Genomic DNA, 21,666 nt, shown 5'->3' with positions numbered 1-21,666 from the left:
CCACATAAGAACCATAAAAACCTAAAAACATAGAAAAAAAAATGTAACCATAATTGCCTGAGTATAGAACAAACCCTATTTAGGTTCACATATGACAGTCCAGAAAAATTAATCCATTGTTTATGAAGGCATTAGTATTCGACTCTATTATAAGGCCATGAGGTCTGAATGATCTTAAATTAGATCCATCTAGTTTATAACCTGGAGATTTCTCTCCTTAAGTGACTTCCTCTCCAATTGACATTGAGCTGGTCAATGGCTATAAAAGATGTACCCTTAGGGTTTCTATTATGATAACGATCATAATGCTTGGAAAGGCTATGGTTAGGGAAGCACTTTTGAATGTTAGCAAGATGCTCCTTCCTTCTGATCTAAAAAGTACGAACAATGTGTCCCACATAATGCATGCCACATGGGCAAGTGATCATGTGTAACCGGTTGGGTAGAGCTGGATCACGCGACATTGCTAAGCACGGAGTTCAGCCATCTTGATAGTTGAAAATTTTCCCCTGTGGATTGATGCACATGCAAGTTTTTCTTACCTTTTTGGAGTTTACTGGAATATAATACATTTTATACTGAACGTATTCCACTATGAGGTGTCTTTCTATCTATGTTGGAACGTTCTATCCATTGAGGGCCATATGAAGTGGAATCTGCTTAAGGGTGGAAGAGTGCTGCTGTACGATCGAATGAATCCTGTAACCAGTGCATTCAACCACTGTATGTAGTGGTCCACTCTGGATGGAACGTTATATCCATTGAGGGCCATGTGAAGTGGAATCTGCTTAAAGATGGAAGAATGCTGCTGTTTGATTGGATTCTGTAACAAGTACATTCGATCTCTGTATGTAGTGGTCCACTCTGGATGGTAAGAGTTAGTGTGTGTACATCTAATGTTGGAGGATCTCTTACAAGATTTTCTATTTTGGACCCCACACCCTTTGGACTCATTCTGTTGAATTTCCTGTCAAGGACTTTTAGTTTACAGCGCTGCACCTTTGCATGTTTTTATGCCAGTGTTCACCACTAGTGAATTGTACAATACTGTAAGCTCGGGTCTGTTGTTTTCAATAGTTCTGGGAATGTGTCCATGGACAGCCTCCCACATATCTCTTGGTCACGTATCCAGCACACAATGTGAGACTGCGGAGTCTTTCGGACACAGCTGATCACAGATCACGGTAAGGGGCCAATCACAGCAGCCCTTTACCATGTGATCAGCTGATCACATGTAAACAGACTTGCTGGTTATCAACAGTCCTTTCCTCACACGCTGTGAAAGGAAAGGAGAGCCGTTAACCGGCAAGACTGTCAGTACGTGTTTTACACTGATAACCAGGGCACTCAGTGCCACATATCAGTGCCTTGATTATCAGTGCAGCCCCATTAGTGCCACATATCAGTGCCTCCTTCCGCAGGACTCCCAGAGCATCCACTGACAGTTCCCCCCCCCCCCCTCCTTCCTCGCACGGATGGAAGAGCAGGGAGCCGATTGGCTCTTTCTCCTCCCGCCCCTCTCCTCCTGTGTATACCGTGAGAAGTGTGAAAGACGGGTGCTAAATGATCAAATTCACCTGCTTAGCTTCACACTTCCTGCAGTGCACACAGGAGGGGAGAGAGGAGAAGGAGCAGATCAGGGCTCCCCTCTCCCATCCGTGCGAGGGAGGTTGGAACTGTCAGTGTAGGCTCTGGGCTGTATTAGAGAGACGCTCTCCGCTCCAGAGACCTGTAAGAAACTACACTGGGGCCCCGGACAGTGGCAGAATGCCAGGGCCTGGTCACAAGTACAACCCTGGTAGTTTTGCCACTGTGTGGACATTATTTGGTCTGGTCTGATCTGGCAGTCTGCTGGCTGACACCTTCTTATCAAGGCATTTTGAGATTTTTCTACATTTTCCCCAAGAGGCAGCTCACTTCTTGCATCAGGGCTTAGAGGAATAGAAAGGTAAGGTGCTGTGATGTTTTAGGTAAGCAATGCACAGAACCATGATGGCCCCTCCCACCAGCCATGATCTGCCTGCATTATATCATTATATATAGAAGCACATAGACCCAGTGATTGTCACTTGGTCTAAAATAAGGTAATGGAAATAATATGGTTTTCAAAATATTGTCAGCATGTTAATGGTTAGGAAAGAAGGAATCAAGGAGGGGGGCAGGGCAGAGAAGGGGTGTGGGGGCAAGACAGGAGCAGAATAATTTCCTGAAGCTATTTACACAGACATTTGCCAGTTAAAAAAAAAGAAAAGGGCCTGCATTCGGCTCATGTGTATGTTGGTCTGTCCGACAGAAGCTGGCTGTTCAGCCGGCTTTTGTCAGGCGTGCATGCTGGAAAACCAGCAGTCGACCGACTGAGCAGAGAGCCCTGATTGGAGTGCTTTGGCGGGGGGGGGGGGGGGGGGGCCACATAGTATAGCAGCTCCAATCAGATATGACCATTTTTTTTTTCGTTCAAGTCGCTGGGTTGAATGGAAAAAAATGTATAGTGTGTACCAGGATTAAAAGTGGAAGTCTGGGCTAACACTCTCTAAACCTAAACCTTCTCCCACCCCATTCTAAGCCCTATACTAACTATCCTGTAAAGGAAAGATGTCCATTCTTGCCCAATATAAGGGCGCTGGCCACATGATCAGCTCCCAGCATTGATTTCAGGGGAGAGGAGGGACAGCAGACAAGGGATTCCCCATAGTAATTCTATTGGTGACGTCACCACACAGGCCATGCACTTAATACTGCTCTCTCCTCCCTAGAAAAAGATACATAGCTAAAAGAGAACTGCAGCATATTGGGTAGATTGTACCCTCAGTTACTTACCCACTCATGCCACTGGATACAAATAGGGCTCTGTGGCAAATACAAATATATACAAAAGAGACAGTACCAGACAAAAGGTACCACACTGATGAGCCTCGGGGGTATAGAAACCAGTCAGCTATTATATAAATGGATTCAAATTTAGAAAAATACAAACATTTTGGTCACAGCATGGATATAAAAGCATAAATCTAACAAAACGCCACCTTCCATCACCATAAAAAAGACAGGTTGCGAAATAGCCCTAAACACATCACATTTATGCTTCATCTATAGACTGATCTATATGGATATTCACTAGGATTCAATACATTGGAGTTTGATGGAGATTCTATATCTGTTGATTTGATTGATTGCTCTTCATGCTCTTTGGATTCACTGCATCTATAGGCCATTCCCAGTAGTGATATTGCATCCAGATGTGACTTTCCTGAAGTGATCTTTTTAGAGCTACAGTATTTTGCTATCGCAGCTGGGCTCTATGCACAATTTCTATGAGCGTTTTTGCCTAGGCCTTCATTTATCTAATGGGGAGTTTTATCACTCCAGGATATTCATAGGTGGAATATTCATACCACCCCATATCTTTCTGTTTAGCATGTTTAAATTTACTTGGTTATTGGACTGTATGGATGTGTGTGAGTGTCTAGATACAAGTTTTGGTTATAGACAACAATGTTTTTTTATTTATTTATTTTTTTTTTATGGTCATGGAAGGTTGTGTTTTTGTTAGATTTATGCTTTTATATCCTTGATGTGACTAATTAAAGTTGTATTTTTCTAAATTTGGATCTATTTTTCTTCAATAATGGCTGGTTGGTTTCTATACCCCTGAGGCTCATTAGTTCAGTTCTTTGGACTGTCCCTTTTTTCTGGTATTTTTTGTATATGCTCTCTCCCCTGATGCCAGCTGCTGGGGAGATCACACGACCGTGCTGTAGCACCCTTAGATTAGGTAAGTATACACCTTTTTCCTTTACAAGATAGATAGGGCATAGAATGGGGTGGTCGCAGAATTTTGGAAGCCTGGACTTCCACTTTTTTCAGCCTAAAGTGAAGACATCCGCGGACCCTGATGTCTTCCTAAGAGAAGCTGTAATCACTAGTATATACGGTCACCAGGAAACTTGTCACCCCCCTGGTGATAGTAATTATTGTAAGTAAAGCATAAAAATAAAAAGTAAAACATGTAATATTTAAAAAAACAAATACACCACTATACACAAACAGTGCAGACACACACTATGCATAAATATAGAACATTATGGTGAATATTTACTACACATATTATGTATCCCCACCTACATTAGAGTATTAAGAATAATTTGGGGGCTTCTTCACACCTTTCTGGTCTGTAGTGATGCATTAATACACATGCAATAAAGTAAAATATTTCATGTAATGCATCAAAGCCCAGTGTCATTTGACCCCCTTCCTGTAAACCCTGATGTTAAGGCTGTACCCCCCTCCTCCTTCACCCTGGACTTATAGGTAAAGACTATAGAGAGCTGCTGCTCCCTGTGGTATTTAGTAGGCCCCCCCCCTGCCAAAGGCAAAAATGACATGTGACATCACTGGACTAGATCAGACACCTGGAAAAGGTATGTTTCTTGAGGGGGGGATAGGGAGCAGCAAGGGAGGGAACCAGAGCACAAAAATTAGCTGCCAGTGCAGAGCAAGTGACCAAAAAAAGGTACTTGCACTTTTCTTTTCTTTTTTTTTTTCAGCGAACCACTAAGCATGGCATGTACAGTTTGATGCCCTGCAGGGCAGTTTTGTTACCATCCTCTAAAGTTGTGAATCCAGCCTTAGGGGCTTTATTTTATTATAATGGTAAACATAGAAAGACTTCATTTTTTTTTTTTTTTTTTTTTAATTTTTATTAGGATTTTCAAAAGTATAAACAGCCGGATAATAGCAATCAACGGTAGAGCATAGTGTCACATATTTAAATATGGAGGTTAGGAATCCTGCAGGTCTGTGAGAACGTAGATACCTGTTCTGGAGTTGTGTGGAAGCGAGAGGGGTTCATAGAAAGTGGGACAGAAGTATAGATGCGGAGAATGATCAGGAGGGGCCCCACATCCAGGACACCCCTAAGGGGAATTCACTGTGTCCGAAGGGCGCGCCTCCCCCCCTTCCCCGGGCCTCCCCTCCCACCTCCACTCCCTCCGTCAATGTGTTGGGTAATAATCATTAAGTTATACACATACCCAGATCGACCATTCCTTATCACATTTGGAGATAGATTAGCCAGTGCTAACATTCTCTCATAGGAGTGGTTATCCTGCACGAGGGATACCAAGTCAGCCAAAGTCGGGGTATGAATGGTTTTCCAGTGCCGCAGGAGAATTTGGCGGGTGGATAAAAGTATATGGGAGACCACAGTCCTGTGCCACGGAGGGAAGTTATTGATACCTAGATGTAGGATGGCTAGAGAAGGGTCAGGCTTGGTTATGATCACCGTACAAGTGGAGATGAGTGGAAAAACTTGAACCCAGAGCTTGTTCCGTTTTGGAAAGGACCATAGGGAGTGAAAGAGGGTTCCTACTTGTCCGCAACCTCTCCAGCAATTGGATAGGCAATAAGGGGTATAATACCAGCGGTTCACAATTTTGATTGTGAGTTCCCACTGCGTGGAGCAACGCAAGCTCTCGATAATCATCCTTAAGGCCCTCTTCCAGTCAGTAAGATCAAAAGACCAGCCTAGGTCCGATTCCCATTTAACCATGGAGGGGGATTTGTTGGTTGTAAAGCTAATATGTAGAAGGTGATACAGCCGCGATATATGACCGTTTTTTGGGGAGGTAGTTGGGAGCGTTAGTTCTTTCAGTTCTTCATGCACCATGAAGGGTGGTAGGGGGTATTATGTAAGGAAATGTAGAATACTAAAGCAAGAAAAGTGGCCAAAGGTGTGAGGAGATGACTGTCTGAAATTTCCGCTAGTGAATTTACGCGACCCTTGGATAGCAAATTGTGTACATATGAAATGCCTGAGGAGTGTAGGATATGGGTGTTCAGGTGAGGGAGAAGATGGAGAAACATGTCAATGTCGATTTTGTGCGTTCGAGGGTCACCCCCTGAGGGCTTTAGGGTAGTGAAAGTCCTCCAAGCTAAAATTGACGCCTGTATGGTTGGGGGAAGGGGTTTCAATGGCAGAGGGGTCTACTGGTCTGCTAAGAGTAGTAGAGGTAAATTTCTCTTACGTCCTCTGACAGTCGCCGCCCACTCATACAATCTGCACGTCTGGGTATTGGCCTTCTCCACAGGAGTAAGCTAGGCAGAAGATTTTGTTAGAATAATCACAAAAAACTTTGCATAGACACACCTACAGGAGGCTGTCCCTCTGGTCAATACCCCCAGCTAGCTGCATTCCCAATTCAGTTTGCTGCTGCCTTGCTTAGGAGTAGGCTGGCTTTTCCCTGACTGGGGCTGCGGTCTTAGCTTTTTTCTTCTTTTTATGTTCTCTCTAGAAAAGTATTTTTTCTTTTAAAAGATAGCTTTTTATTTGTTCCTGCGCTTAGTTAGTCGGACTTCGGAAGACTACAGCCTTTGTGGAGCTTGGAATCGCACTGGTTATCCTAGAGCCTTACGGAATCCCAGCCTGCCATCGCACGTTAGCAGGTTATTGGTACACCCAGGCCTCCCAAACGACTATGTCCCTGACCTCAGGGTCGAGCCTGCGAAGTTGCTATCTTCGCCGGGATGTCTCAACTGCGGTACACCCGCGTGTTGCTAGCGTCCCCTTCGACTGGCGGCACCCCCACTCAGGGTGGGAGGCTTCTTGTCACGTAGTGGTGCCCACGTTTTCGCTGGACTGGTGAGTACCATGATACCCCTATGTCTCTGACATGTCTGTCGGGGTGTGTATGTGGGCCCTCTATTTTATGGGGATGGCAGTTCGGTATGGGTTCTGTGATGTCCCCCTCATGTCTGTAGGTGCAGTCCGTGTGTGTCCCTTCCCGTTTCCTTGGGGGGGGGGGGGCGCTGTGGCGGTTCCACCGCTGTATGGGGGGTTTCGGGGGTCTCCGATGTCCCTGAGGTGCTTGTGCAATGTGGGTGTGGGGGCCGCTTTTGGCGCGAAACCGTGGCGGGAGCGAGCGGCGTAGGGCTACGTCGCTTTGCCCAGCAGCGGCTGAGTGCCGCTGTAAATGTACGGTGGGTGGGGCTGAACTGGTTAAAGTCCCGTTTCTTTTTTTTTTTTTTTTCCCTATAAAATTAACAAACATGTCATACTTACCTGCTCTGTTGCAGTGGATTTGAACAGTGTGGCCCTCTTCTTGGGTCCGTCTATTGTGATCCTGACCCCTCCCTTCTGTTCAGTACCGCCACAGCAAGCAGCTTGTCCATTAAGACATGAAACACTGCCACAGCCCCCAATCTCCCCTGATTGGCTAGCTGACTTTGACAGCAGTGGCAGCCAATAGGACTGCTGCTGTGTCTTAGGATGGAGAATCTTGGACGGCTGAGACACTCGTGGACATTGCTGGACAGCGAGGGACCTCAGATAGGTGTTAGCGGGGCTGAGGGGGGCTACTGCACATAGGTTTTTTATCTTAATGCATGCATTAAGATAAAAAAAACCTTCTGATTTTATAACTCCTTTAATAAATGAGGGGAAGCTCTACCACACTTCATTATCCAATCCTGTTGCAAGCAAAAATGTGGTGTTTTCCTTGCATGTGATTGGGTATGCTTTGCAAAGTGAAGCTTCAACTTATTTACTAAGGTCTGAAGCAACTGCTCTTGCACGGTGCACAATTGATTTGCCTTTAGTAAATCAACCCCTAGGTCTCCAGAACCAGGGAATTATTCGCTCCTGTGAGACGCAGACAACCTTAAACTGCCAGGTGTTTTACCCTTCCATAATAGCAAAAGCTCAATAAAAGAAAAGAAAAAGTTTTTGGGCATTTGATGTACAGTACTTAAAATCCTTCTTTCTCTTACTTCCTCCAACAGTCGCCGCCTCCTCGAAGTCATCACTATTGGGTATTGACTTCCGCTCCGTAGGAGTAGCTAGGCATAAGACTTAGTAAAAAAGAACAAAGGCATTTGCATATACACACCCATGGGGGCTGTCCCACTAGGTCAATATCCCCCTGCAGTGACCACTCCCAACTCAGTTTCTTTCTGCCTAGCATCAGGAGTAGTTAGGCTTCCCTGTGCTGGGGCTACAGTCTCAGCCTATCTAATCTTTTTTCTTTGATTTTCTTTTAAAAATGTCAGTTTTTTCTTGCTTTACTAGCTGTTTATTTTGTCAGCTTTAGTTTAGTTGATTCTTCGGATGAAGATGGATTCATGCGGTGCTGGGATTCGGACTGACCGCCCTGGTTCTCCAGGGCAGAGGGTCAGATGGACCCCCAGCCCGCCATCAAGCGTTCAGCCATGGTTCGTCCTGGCATTATGAACGACCCATCCCTGCTCGCTGCAGGGATGCACCCATGAGGTGGCTACCTCACTGGACACATCTGCGATACTGCAGTGTAAGGTCCCTGGCTAACGGCACTCCCTGTCAGTTGAGGACAGCGACTTTCCGTTCTGAGAGGCTCCCCACGCCATCTGGTACAGGTAAGTACTTCTGTGTGGGGCCTCTGTGCGGGGTGGCAGTCCTGTGTTGCTGTGTGTCCCCATGTTTGTGCCTGTGTGACTCCCTATGCGGTCCCTGCGGGGATCGCTTGTACATGCGCTGCGGTGCTGTATGTTTTTGGGGGTCCCCTTCCCTGTGTCACTTCGGTGTTGTGGGGGTGCAGACTGTGTGTGTGGTGGCCGCTGCGGGGTAAAACCGCGCGGTCCGCCATTTTAGATATGGGCATGCATGTTTTTGCTTCACTATGGGCAATACTACATGCTGTTTTGGCGCCTTCTGACGCCATTTTGCAGTGTCAGAACGATCTTTCCGACCGCATGTTCGGCGGCCATTTTGCCGGAGCCTTCCATTCAGTCCTATGGGGCATTGTGTCCTCATTTGGGACACACAGGACCCGCAAGTCGGCGCAGGTTTTTCCCTGTCCCGCTGAGTTTCATTACACTGTTAATGAAATGTGGCGCACTTTAAAACGTCCATTCCTGGTGCCTAGTCGGTTCAAATTGCTTTATCCCTTTGCACCGGCTACGGAATCGCGATGGTGTGTGCCTCCGCAGGTGGATCACACTGTGGCCGTACTGAACAAGGCTACCTTGGTTCCTTCTGAGGATACCCCGGTTTTTCGGGATCCCACGGACCGACGGTTGGAGTCTCTAGCCTGCCATTCCTATACGGTTGCAGGCTTGTTGCTTAGACCTGTTTTCGCGTCCGTTTTGGTGGCTCAGGCGGTGGCGGATTGGACTAAGGTGCTAAGGAGCAACCTCGTGTCTGATGCTGTTCAGCCTGCCTGGCTGGATATGGTGGATCAAATTCACCAAGGTATCATGTATTTGTGTGATGCGGCCTTAAATGAGGCCCCTTTAGTAGCACGCCTGTCCAGTGTCTCGGTACTCAGCCGGCGACTGATCTGGCTGAAGAGCTGGTCGGCTGACCAGTCCTCGTGGAAAACAGTTGCTGAATTTCCCTATGCTGGTTCTCCCCTTTTTGGCGAGGCGTTGGATACCCTGGTGAAGGGTGTCACAGGGGGCAAGAGCACCATGATGCCCCAGAACCCGAAGAACAAGTCCTTTCGTGGCAAGTGGGGTTCTGCGCCTCGATCCAATCAGGGGTCCTTTCGTGCCTTTTCGGAACCAATCCAAGGGCAAACCCTTCAAGGGCCAGGGTAGCCAGAAGAAGCCCTGGGCGGGCAAGCAGAAGTCAGGCAATGCCGGCTCGGTGGGTCAATCCGCCTCTGCCTGAAGGGACGCCCTCACCCGTTTCAGGGGTGGGGGGACGTTTGCGCGGTTTCCTCCAACCCTGGCTGCTCCGGATTTCGGACAGGTGGGTTCAGGAAATCATTCGATCAGGGTACAAGATCGAGTTCATTTCCCGGCCGGCGGACAGATTTTTTTCCCTCCAATCTTCATATGCCTCCAGGGCGTCTGCAGGACCTGCATCAAGCGGTGCAGGACCTCCTTGCCCAGGGGGTGATTGTCCCGGTGCCTCATCGGGACAGGTTTCGGGGATTTTATTCAAATCTGTTCACTGTGCCCAGAAAGGAGGGCAAGGTACGTCCTATTCTGGACCTGAAAGCGCTGAACCGCTTTGTGCGCGTTCGCAAGTTCCGTATGGAGTCTCTCCGCTCGGTGGTGGCCTCCCTGAGTCCAGGGGAATTCCTGGCCTCGATAGAGCTAAAAGATGCGCACCTGCACATCCCCATTTTCGAGGGTCATCAGTGGTACCTTAGTTTTGCTATCGCAGAGGACCACTATCAGTTTGTGGCGTTACCTTTCGGTCTTGCTTCGGCTCCAAGGGTGTTTACCAAAGTACTGGCACCAGTTCTGGGCCTGTTAAGGGCACAGTGCTTTGCGGTCTTGGGGTACCTGCACGATCTTCTTCTGAGATCGAGTGTCAGCCAGGACCTACTACTCGATCTCTCTACCACGGTGCAGACGCTACAGGAGTTCGGATGGACCATCAACGTTCAGAAATTGACGTTGTCTCCATCGGTTCGTCTTCCCTATCTGGGAATGATTCTGGACTCTGCTCAGGCAAAGGTGTTTTTGCCGGAGGACAAGCTCCGGACTTTACGGGACGAGATCAGGTCCCTCAGGGACAATCCGTCGTCGTCACTCAGGACCTGTATGTGGGGCCTGGTGTTGATGTTGTCGGCCTTCGAGGCGATTCCCTTTGCTCAGTTTCACACGCGGGCTCTCCAGGCGGAGATCCTGACCAGGTGGGACCGACTGCCTCAGTCCCTGGATCTGAGCGTCTCACTGAGTCGTCAGACCAGATTGGCTCTTCTGTGGTGGCTTCAGTCCCCGACGGTGTCGGAAGGCAAGTCCTTCCGTCCGTTGTTGTGGACGGTGATTACCACGGATGCCAGCCTGTCGGGCTGGGGTGGAGTCCTGGGCAACCTGTCTGCCCAGGGCACTTGGTCGGAGGAGGAATCCTCCCTCCCAATAAATGTGCTGGAATTGCGAGCGATAAAACTGTCTCTTTCAGTGGTCGGACCGACTTCGGGGCCGTCCTGTTAGGGTACAGACGGACAATGCGACCGCGGTGGCTTACATCAACCACCAAGGGGGCACCAGGAGTGCCCGGGTGGCCCGGGAGGTGACCGACATTCTGTCTTGGGCCGAGACTCGTGTCCCGGCAATCTCAGCAGTTCACATTCCGGGTGTGGAGAATTGGCAGGCCGACTATCTGAGCCGCCAGACCCTGGACCAGGGGGAGTGGTCCCTGCACCCGGAGGTCTTCGACATGCTGTTTGTGAAGTGGGGATCCCCGGACGTGGGTCTGTTTGCGTCTCGGCTAAACCACAAGGTGGAAAGGTTCTTGGCAAGAACGCGCGATCCTCTGACGGATGCCTCGGATGCGTTGGTGGCCCCTTGGCATCAGTATCGTCTGATGTATGCCTTTCCTCCGATTCAGTTGCTATCCAGGCTCCTCCGCAGGTTGGCCTCAGAACCGCTCCTGGTGATTCTGGTGGCGCCGGACTGGCCACACCGGTCCTGGTATGCTGACGTTGTTCACCTGGCAGTGGCGCCTCCGTGGCGGCTGCCTCTGCGGGAAGATCTCCTGTCTCAGGGTCCGATCTTCCATCCTACTTTACAGTCGCTGGCTTTAACGGCTTGGCTGTTGAGACCCAAGTCCTGAAGGACAGGGGTCTCTCCCCTGAGGTCATCCCTACCCTTGTCAAGGCTAGGAAAACTTCCTCTGGTAAAATCTTTTACCGTACCTGGAAGGCTTATTTCGCCTGGTGTGAGTCCAGGGGGTTCTCCCCTTGCTTGTACTCGGTGTTGAGAGTGTTGGCCTTCCTCCAGTCTGGGGTGGACCAACGCTTGGCGCTGGCCACGATAAAGGGCCAGGTGTCTGCACTGGCTATTCTTTTCCAACGCCCTGTGGCATCTCATTCTCTGGTTCGCACCTTCGTTCAAGGTGTGCGACATTTGGCTCCTCCCAGGAAGGAGCCCTTACCTCCATGGGACTTGAACTTGGTTCTGTCCGTGTTACAGCGTGCTCCCTTTGAACACATCCTGGAGATTTTGTTGCCTCTGCTGTCTAAGAAGGTTGGCTTTTTGGTGGCGATCACTTCGGCTCGCAGGGTGTCAGAACTGGCAGCGTTATCTTGCTGTTCTCCGTACTTGGTGATTCACAAGGATAAGGTGGTCTTGCTTCCGCATCCCTCCTTTCTTCCTAAGGTGGTCTCTGAGTTCAACATTAATGAGGGCATTGTCTTGCCTTCGCTTTGTACGAAGCCTAAGCATCCTAAGGAGTTTGCTCTGCATTCCTTGGATGTTGTCAGGGCGATCAGGGCTTACCTGTCGTCTACGGAATCTTTCCGGAAGACGGATTTCCTCTTTGTCCTTCCTGAGGGACCTCGGAAGGGCAGGGCTGCGTCCGCAGCGACTATTGCCAAATGGATCAGACAGACCATTGAGCAGGCTTATGCTTTGAAGGAACGGGTTCCACCCTTCCCTGTTAAGGCGCACTCTACCAGATCTTTGAGTGCGTCCTGGGCCTATTGACATCGGGCTTCGGTGGCCCAGGTGTGCAAGGCGGCGACTTGGTCGTCCGTGCACACTTTTTCCAAATTCTACAAGGTAGATGTTCTGGCATCAGCTGATGCCTCCTTTGGCCGCAAGGTTCTCAGTGCGGCAGTGCCATGAGTGACCCTTGTTTTTGTTATGGGTCCCTGGCTGCTGGTGTTTGCTTTCCTGGGCTGTTGCTCCTGTTGAGCTTTGTTTTCTGTTGCCCAGAAGGTTCTCTTACGGTGCGTGTAAGATTCCTTTTTCTGATGTGGGTACTGCGTTGCCTTTTCTACAGTTGCGTCTCCCACCCCTCATGTATACACTGCTTTGGGACATCCCAAAAGTGATGACTTAGAGGAGGCGGGGACTGTCGGAGGACGTAAGAGAAAATTGAATTTTTGTAAAATCTTACCTGTAAAATTCCTTTCTCTGAGTCCTCCGACAGTTGCCGCCGCTCTTTTGGGGTTGTTGTCTTAATTCCTACTGCTATGCTACCAAACTGAGTTGGGAGTGGTCACTGCAGGTTTTGACCTAGTGGGACAGCCCCCATGGGTGTGTATATGCAAATTCTTTTGTTCTTTTTGACTAAGTCTTATGCCTAGCTACTCCTATGGAGCAGAAGTCAATACCCAATAGTGATGACTTAGAGGAGGCGGCGACTGTCGGAGGACTCAGAGAAAGGAGTTTTACAGGTAAGATTTTACAAAAATTCAGTTTTTGCAGACATCTCATTTTCAGTTCTTCGTTTGTTTCAGCAGTTCCAAGTTGTGCACCTCCATCCGCTATAACAAATGGATCATTTAGCCCCGTAAAAGGAGTATATGCTTACCAAGACGTTGTAACATACCAGTGCAGTGATAAAACATTTGCACTCATAGGACCACCTTCTGTGACTTGCTCCTCTTATGGAAATTGGAGTTCTGATGCCCCTAAGTGTGTTGGTAAGTATATTTTGAATGGTGTTTTCATTCCCACAAAAAGTTGTTTTAGAAAATATACATATATTTTCAGATCTCACAAAGCCCTTTAGTTACTGCATTTCACAACATAGGCATGTTGTTTTAAATCAAATATGCACATTTATTACCAGTACCTTCCAATGATTTTCAGAGTTCTTAAAGCCTAACTTCAGTCTTTCACAGTTGTACAGGCTTCTGCCTTTACTGAAATTGATTTCACTGCACAGTAATTTTTTCCCAGTTCCAAAAGGAGCTTCAGCAAGCCAGACATGCAAGCAAGCAGAAGTGCAGTAAGATCAGGATTTTTATTGCCTCAAAACATATTTAAAACCCTTACTAGAAACGGAAGTTATGTAAACTCATCAAATCACATCTGTGTTCAGCGGGCTCTGTGCGAGCTTGCTTCATTTACTGGTTGGAGGACATCCATCTAATGCTTTAATCCCTATCCTCTCTGTCCCTGGCCTGCCCCTTTAATTCATTGGTTTTAAGTTCTTTAAATCATGAAGGTTCAGCATCACATGTGGGATTAGAGGCGTAACTAGAACCTTCAGGCCAGGCCTGGTGCAAGAAACCATAAGGGCTCCTTTTGACCCCCCTTCCATCTGAGTCCCAGGCTTCCAGTTCTGAGAGGGTTAAATACTAACAAAGTCCTTGACAGGAAATTTACCAGAGTCCAATAGGTGTGGGGTCCAAAATAGAAAATCTTATGAGAGATCCTCCACCGAAAGGTGTACACACACTGACTCTTACCATCCAGAGTGGACCACAACATACAGTGGCCGAATGCACTTCTTACCGAATCCAATCGATTGAACAGAAGCACTCTTCCACCTTCAAGCAGATTCCACTTCATATGACCCTCAATGGATATAATGTTCAATCCAGAGTGGACCACTACAGACAGCGGTCAAACACACTGGTTACATACAGGATCCAATCGATCGTGCGGCAGCACTCTTTCACCCTTAAGCAGGTTCCACTTCATATGGGCCCTCAATGGATATAAGGTTCCAACATAGATAGAAAGACACTTCATAGTGTAATATGTTCAGTATAAAATGTATTAGCATCCAGAAAACTCACTCACCAAAAGGGAAGATAAAAACTTGCATGTGAATCAATAATCCACAGGGGAATGTTTCCAACCATCAAGATGGCGGACCTCACTGCTTGGCAATGTCACGTGATCCTACTCTACTCATCCGGTTTTGTCGTACCAAAGTCATCAGGGGCGTGTATTGGGATGCCTTATATGTGGTAGGGGCCAGCTATAGATAGCCCATGTCCCATGTGTTCCAAGAGCAGGAACTGTTCGTCCCACTGAAATAGAAAGTGATGCCGTGTCTGACCAAAAAGAGCAGACCTGAGGGAGTTGGAAACGGGAACCGGAAGAGTTCCGGCCGCTCAAAAATAGTTACAGAGGTGGCCAGTTGGAAAACATATACATGTTAACTCCAAAAAATGAAAGGTTACAAAGCAAAAGTTATAGGAATGTTCTGTCCCATATATAGATGGCCGAGCATGGTTGGTGCCATCTTGTGGTTGAAAACACTCAATACAATTTACCAAAAAAATGATTTCAATATATATCCCACATAAGAACCATAAAAACCTAGAAAAAATAATTGTAACCATAATTGCCTGAGTATAGAACAAACCCTATTTAGGTTCATATATGACAGTCCAGAAAAATTAATACATTGTTTTTATGAAGGCGTTAGTATTCGACTCTATTATAAGGCCATGAGGTCTGAATGATCTTAAATTACATGCATCTAGTTTATAACCTGGAGATTTCTCTCCTTAAGTGACTTCCTCTCCAATTGACATTGAGCTGGTCAATGGCTATAAAAGATGTACCCTTAGGGTTTCTATTATGATAACGATCATAATGCTTGGAAAGGTTATGGTTAGGGAAGCACTTTTGAATGTTAGCAAGATGCTCCTTCCTTCTGATCTAAAAAGTACGAACAATGTGTCCCACATAATGCATGGCACATGGGCAAGTGATCATGTGTAACCAGTTGGGTAGAGCTGGATCACGCGACATTGCCAAGCATGGAGGTCAGCCATCTTGATGGTTGAAAATTTTCCCCTGTGGATTGATGCACATGCAAGTTTTTATCTTACCTTTTTGGAGTTTTCTGTAATATAATACATTTTATACTGAACGTATTCCACTATGAGGTGTCTTTCTATCTATGTTGGAACGTTCTATCCATTGAGGGCCATATGAAGTGGAATCTGCTTTAAGGGTGGAAGAGTGCTGCAGTACGATCGAATGAATCCTGTAACCAGTGCATTCAACCACTGTATGTAGTGGTCCACTCTGGATGGAACGTTATATGCATTGAGGGCCATGTGAAGTGGAATCTGCTTAAAGGTGGAAGAATGCTGCTGTTTGATTGGATTCTGTAACAAGTACATTCAATCTATGTATGTAGTGGTCCACTCTGGATGGTAAGAGTCAGTGTGTGTACATCTGACGGTGAAAGATCTCTCACAAGATTTTCTATTTTGGACCCCACACCTATTGGACTCTTTCTGTTGAATTTCCTGTCAAGGACTTTGTTAGTTTGCAGCGCTGCACCTTTGCATGTTTTTATGCCAGTGTTCACCACTAGTGAATTGTACAATACTGTAAGCTCGGGTCTGTTTTCAATAGTTCTGGGAATGTGTCCATGGACATCCTCCCACATGTCTCTTGGTCACGTATCCAGCACACAATGTGACTGCGGAGTCTTTTGGACACAGCTGATCACAGATCACGGTAAGGGGCCAATCACAGCAGCCCTTTACCATGTGATCAGCTGATCACATGTAAACAGACTTGCTGGTTATCAACAGTCCTTTCCTTAGAGCCGCTAACCGGCAAGACTGTCAGTACGTGTTTTACACTGATAACCAGGGCACTCATCAGTGCCTTGATTATCAGTGCAGCCACATATCAGTGTCTCCTCAGCAGGACTCCCAGAGCATCCACTGACAATTGCCCCCCCCCCTCCTTCCTCGCACGGATGGAAGAGCAGGGAGCCGATTGGCTCTTTCTCCTCCCGCCCCTCTCCTCCTGTGTATACCGCGAGAAGTGTGAAAGACTGGAGCTAAATGATCGAATTCACCTGCTTAGCTTCACACTTCCTGCAGTGCACACAGGAGGGGAGAAAGGAGAAGGAGCAGATCAGGGCTCTCCTCTCCCATCCGTGCGAGGGAGGGGGGAACTGTCAGTATAGGCTCTGGGCTGTATTAGAGAGACGCTCTCAGCTCCAGAGCCCTGCGATAAGAAACTCCACTGTGGCCCCGGACAGTGGCAGAATGCCAGGGCCTGGTCACAAGTACGACCCTGGTAGTTTTGCCACTGTGTGGACATTATCTGGTCTGGTCTGATCTGGCAGTCTGCTGGCTGACACCTTATCAAGGCATTTTGAGATTTCTCTAAATTTTTCTACATTTTGCCAAAGAGGCAGCTCCCTGCTTGCATCAGGGCTTAGAGGAATAGAAAGGTAAGGTGCTGTGATGTTTTAGGTAAGCAATGCACAGAACCATGATGGCCCCTCCCACCATCCATGATCTGCCTGCATTATATCATTATATATAGAAGCACATAGACCCAGTGATTGTCACTGGGTCTAAAATATGGTAATGAAAATAATATGGTTTTCAAAATATTGTCAGCATGTTAATGGGTAGGAAAGAAGGAATCAAGGAGGGGGGCAGGGTGGAGAAGGGGGGTGGGGGCAAGACGGGAGCAGAATAATTTCCTGAAGCTAGGTACACAGACATTTGCCAGTTAAAAAAAAAAAGGGCCTGCATTTGGCCCATGTGTATGTTGGTCTGTCCGACAGAAGCTGGCTGTTCAGCTGGCTTTTGTCAGGCGTACATGCTGTAAAACCAGCAGTCGACCGACTGAGCAGAGAGCCCTGATTGGAGTGCTTTGGCGGGGGGGGGGGGGGGGGCACATAGTATAGCAGCTCCAAATGAATGGAAAAAAATGTATAGTGTGTACCAGGATTAAAAGTGGAAATCTGGGCTAATACTATCTAAACCTAAACCTTCTCCCACCCCCATTCTAAGCCCTATACTAACTATCCTGTAAAGGAAAGATGTCCATTCTTGCCCAATATAAGGGCGCTGGCCACATGATCAGCTCCCAGCACTGATTTTCAGGGGAGAGGAGGGACAGCAGACAAGGGATGCCCCATAGTAATTCTATTGGTGACGTCCCCACACAGGCCTTGCACTTAATGCTGCTCTTTCCTCCCTAGAAAAAAAATACATAGCTAAAAGTGAACTGCAGCATATTGGGTAGATTGTACCCTCAGTTACTTACCCACTCACGCAACTGGATACAAATAGGGCTCTGTGGCAAATACAAATATATACAAAAGAGACAGTACCAGACAAAAGGTACAGTCAAAAGAACCACACTAATGAGCCTCGGGGGTATAGAAACCAGTCAGCTATTATATAAATGGATTCAAATTTAGAAAAATACAAACATTTTGGTCACAGCATGGATATAAAAGCATAAATCTAACAAAACGCCACCTTCCATCACCATAAAAAAAGACAGGTTGCGAAATAGCCCTAAACACATCACATTTATGCTTCATCTATAGACTGATCTATATGGATATTCACTAGGATTCAATACATTGGAGTTTGATGGAGATTCTATATCTGTTGATTTGATTGACTGCTCTTCATGCTCTTTGGATTCACTGCATCTATATGCCATTTCCAGTAGTGATATTGCATCCAGATGCGACTTTCCTGAAGTGATCTTTTTAGAGCTACAGTATTTTGCTACCGCACCTGGGCTCTATGCACAATTTCTATGAGCGTTTTTGGCTAGGCCTTCATTTATCTAATGGGGAGTTTTATCAGTCCAGGATATTCATAGGTGGAATATTCATACCACCCCATATCTTTCTGTTTAGCATGTTTAACTTTACTTTGTTATTGGACTGTATGGATGTGTGTGAGGTGTCTAGATAAAAGTTTTGGTTATAGACAACAATGTTTTTTATTTATTTTTTATTTTTTTTATGGTCATGGAAGGTTGTGTTTTTGTTAGATTTATGCTTTTATATCCTTGATGTGACTAAAGTTGTATTTCTCTGTCGCTCATTGACAGACGTAGTCCTCTTTGATTCACATCAATTGGGTTATGTTGCCTCCGCAGGAGTAGGACTAGGCAGAAAGAAAAAACGTTCTGGCTCCACCCTAGGGGCAGTCCCAGAGGGTATATCCTCCCTCTCTCTGCTACAGGGAATCAGTTTTTTTCTGTCTAGTCAGGAGTAAGGACCGAAGTTCCTTGCTGGGATCTCTGGTCCTGGCAAGATTTTTGTTTTTAGAAAAAATATTTTTTTAGGTGGTTTCTCCAGTTTTTTTCCTGTGAGATCTTCAAGCAAATTACGCCGGATCTGGGCGACGGGCTGGATGTTGAGATCCAGTGGTCACCCCAGCCGGCCTACGAGCGCGCGCAGACCATTGCATTGCGCTTGGTCGGCCGCGACACATTCAAGTAAGTATGCGGGGCCGGGCGACGGGCTGGATGTTGAGATCCAGTGGTCACCCCGGTTCAGCCTACGAGCACGTGCAGACCAGAGCTCCGCGCTGGGTCGGCCGCGACAGAGTCCCATTGGAGGGACTGACCTTGCGAGTTAAAAGGTCTCGCTTGGACGCCAGGAACCAGAGAGTCAAGGCGTCCGGAGTGGTCAACAACCCCCCACCCCGGTGGAGAGGGTATTGTGAAGAGAGGGTGCCTGTCGGTTCGGTATGGTGAGTAAATGTTTCCCTTTCCTCGTTATGAGGCATTTTGGATACGGGCCCCTCCATACATGGTCAGAGTCTTTCGGACAGTCCCCCGTGTAATACAGTATGTGTTCGGTGAGCAAGCGGACTTGGTTTGGGAGCTAACACTCTACCCAGCAGACTGCAGTATTACAGCAGACATAGGAGGTATAATCCTACCTAGTTTGTAGTGGACCTCCTGCAGGTTGATAAACCGCCATTAGCGTGGTATGCAGGTGGATGTGCTGGGAAAATGCTATTCCGGCAATCCGTCGCCATTTTGCTGTAGACCAGGTACTCGAGCGTCCGCAGGTCACGCCGGCCGCCATTTTTTTGGTGTCTATTGTCTCCCGTATGGGGGCGGCCATGTTTGAAGAGCCCAGCTAACCTCGAGGAGAGCTGGGAACGCCGTAAGGCGTACACAGGGGGCGGAGCCACTTCCTTCTACCCGGGGAAACGAGCACAGTTCTTCCCAGTCTGTAAGAGACAAACGCTGACTGCAGTTGTTAGGAAACTTCTCTGCATCGGGTGGTGAGCCTTGGGGGTCCCTCTCTCTCTCTCTCTGTGGGGGTCAAGAGGCAGGTACACTGAGGGGCGCTATTGCGCTAGGGGGATACAGATAAAAGAAAAAAAAAAAAAAAATTTTCTGGCAAAGTGTCCTGGGTTAACATGGACCCTGCCACTCATGTATCTCCACCTGATCCCTTCGAGGTGTCTGCAGGATCCTCCAGCACCCTGCTTACGATTGAATCATTGTCAGCTATTATGGAGACCTTTGTGTCCCGGGTGGAAGTGGCTTGTCAGGGACAGGGCGCAAGAAAGCGACCCCCGCCTAACCCCATTTTATCTGAAACTTCGGATTCAGAATCTGAGCCTATTTCTGCAGTCGCAGGTACCTCATCTGGGATTGGTGTCTCGGGTACTGTCTCTTCAGACAGTGAGGAGAATGTTTCGGCATCAGCCATAGCCCGAGAGGAAGCATTGGTAAACGCACTCATTGTATCTGTTCAAGAAACCTTAAGATTACAGGGTACTCCGTCGGAAGTAGCGGAGACTGAAATTCCCTTTGGGACTAAAAAACGCAGCAAAGTGGCGAAGGTTTTTCCATTGCCCAAATGTTTTGGCAATCCGATCAAAGAAGAATGGAGTCAGCCAAAACGCACTTCTGCTATTTCCAAATGCATTAACAGGCGTTATCCGTTTGAGGAAGCCCTCATTAAGAAATGGACAGAACCACCTGTGGTGGATTCACCAATTTCTAGATTAAATAAAGCCACGGTTATTCCATTAGAAGACGCTCCGTCTTTTAAGGATCCGGTGGATTGCAAGATAGAAACTATGTCTCGCACCATGTTTTCCTTGATTGGATCAGCTTTCAGACCAATAATTGCTATTGGGCTGGTTTCTCAGACTGTAACTGAATGGACCAAATGGTTACGCCGGGACTTAGAAGAGGTCCCTCAGGCGGTATCAGATTTGTTGGAACAGATGATACAGGGGTTACAGTTTGTGTGTGATGCGGCGTTAGACGCCACTCCACTATTGGCGCGAGCATCAGTTTCAGCAGTGGTTCTCAGGCGTACACTGTGGCTAAAAGGTTGGTTAGCCGACCAAGGTTCCAAAAAAGCATTGGCTAATCTCCCCTTTTTAGGAGAGCGTTTATTTGGAGCCAACTTAGATGAGATCATTAAGGATCTCACGGGAGGAAAGAGCACCTTTTTACCGCAAAGTGCTAAGGGTAAAGGACCTCGTCAAAGACGGGGGCCTTCTTTCTCCGCTCATAAAAATTTTTTTCGTCCCGCGGGTGAAAAAATTAAGTCCTCCAAAGCTCCTTCAGGAGGCTTCAGGGGACGTTGGTCGGGCAAGCAAAAGCCCGCCCCTTCCAGACCTGAAGATAAGTCTACTAAAGCCTGAAGGTGCGCCCCCACCCATAACTGGGGTGGGGGGATGTCTTCGCCGGTTCCCGGATCCATGGCTCTCCAGAATCCCGGACAAGTGGGTTTGCGAAGTCATAAGGTCAGGGTACAAGATCGAGTTTCGATCTCTCCCACCGGTGCGATTCTTCCCTTCCAATATCCGACTATCCCCGGATCGTTTAGAAGATCTACGGAGAGCAGTCACGGATTTACTACAACAAGGAGTGGTAGTCCACGTTCCTTGGACAGAACGCTTTCAGGGGTTTTATTCAAACCTATTTACAATACCCAGGAAAGAGGGCAAAGTGCGTCCAATTCTGGACTTAACGGCACTCAATTCTTTTGTCAACATAAGAAAATTCAAAATGGAATCCATTCGCACAGTAGCGGCCTCCCTGCATTCAGGGGATGTCCTAGCGTCCATAGACATCAAGGACGCCGATCTTCACATTCCCATTTACGCAGGACATCAGCGGTTTCTACGTTTTTCCGTAGAAGAGAACCACTATCAGTTTGCGGCGTTACCTTTCGGTCTCGCCACGGCTCCTCTGGTCTTCACGAAGGTGTTAGCCCCAATGTTG

The 21,666-nt window shown here is 47.5% G+C and overlaps 1 protein-coding gene across 3 annotated transcripts in view; it reads left to right on the top strand.

Annotated features, from left to right (window-relative positions):
* LOC309548571 (complement component receptor 1-like protein) overlaps positions 1-21,666 on the top strand; it is a 588,839-nt gene that overhangs the window by 218,900 nt on the left and 348,273 nt on the right. For 2 of the 3 annotated variants that reach the window (XM_082248544.1, XM_082248543.1), the window contains exon 9: positions 13,170-13,355. The exons of the other annotated variant lie outside the window; for it this stretch is intronic. In XM_082248544.1, the coding sequence (XP_082104670.1) occupies positions 13,170-13,355 (186 nt within the window). The remainder of the gene's footprint in view (positions 1-13,169; positions 13,356-21,666) is intronic. 3 annotated transcript variants of the gene reach the window in all.

Source organism: Pelophylax lessonae, assembly GCF_965119305.1.
Source record: "Pelophylax lessonae genome assembly, chromosome: 2".
NCBI classification, from domain to species: Eukaryota; Metazoa; Chordata; class Amphibia; order Anura; family Ranidae; genus Pelophylax; species Pelophylax lessonae.
This window is presented reverse-complemented; position numbering and strand designations above follow the sequence as displayed.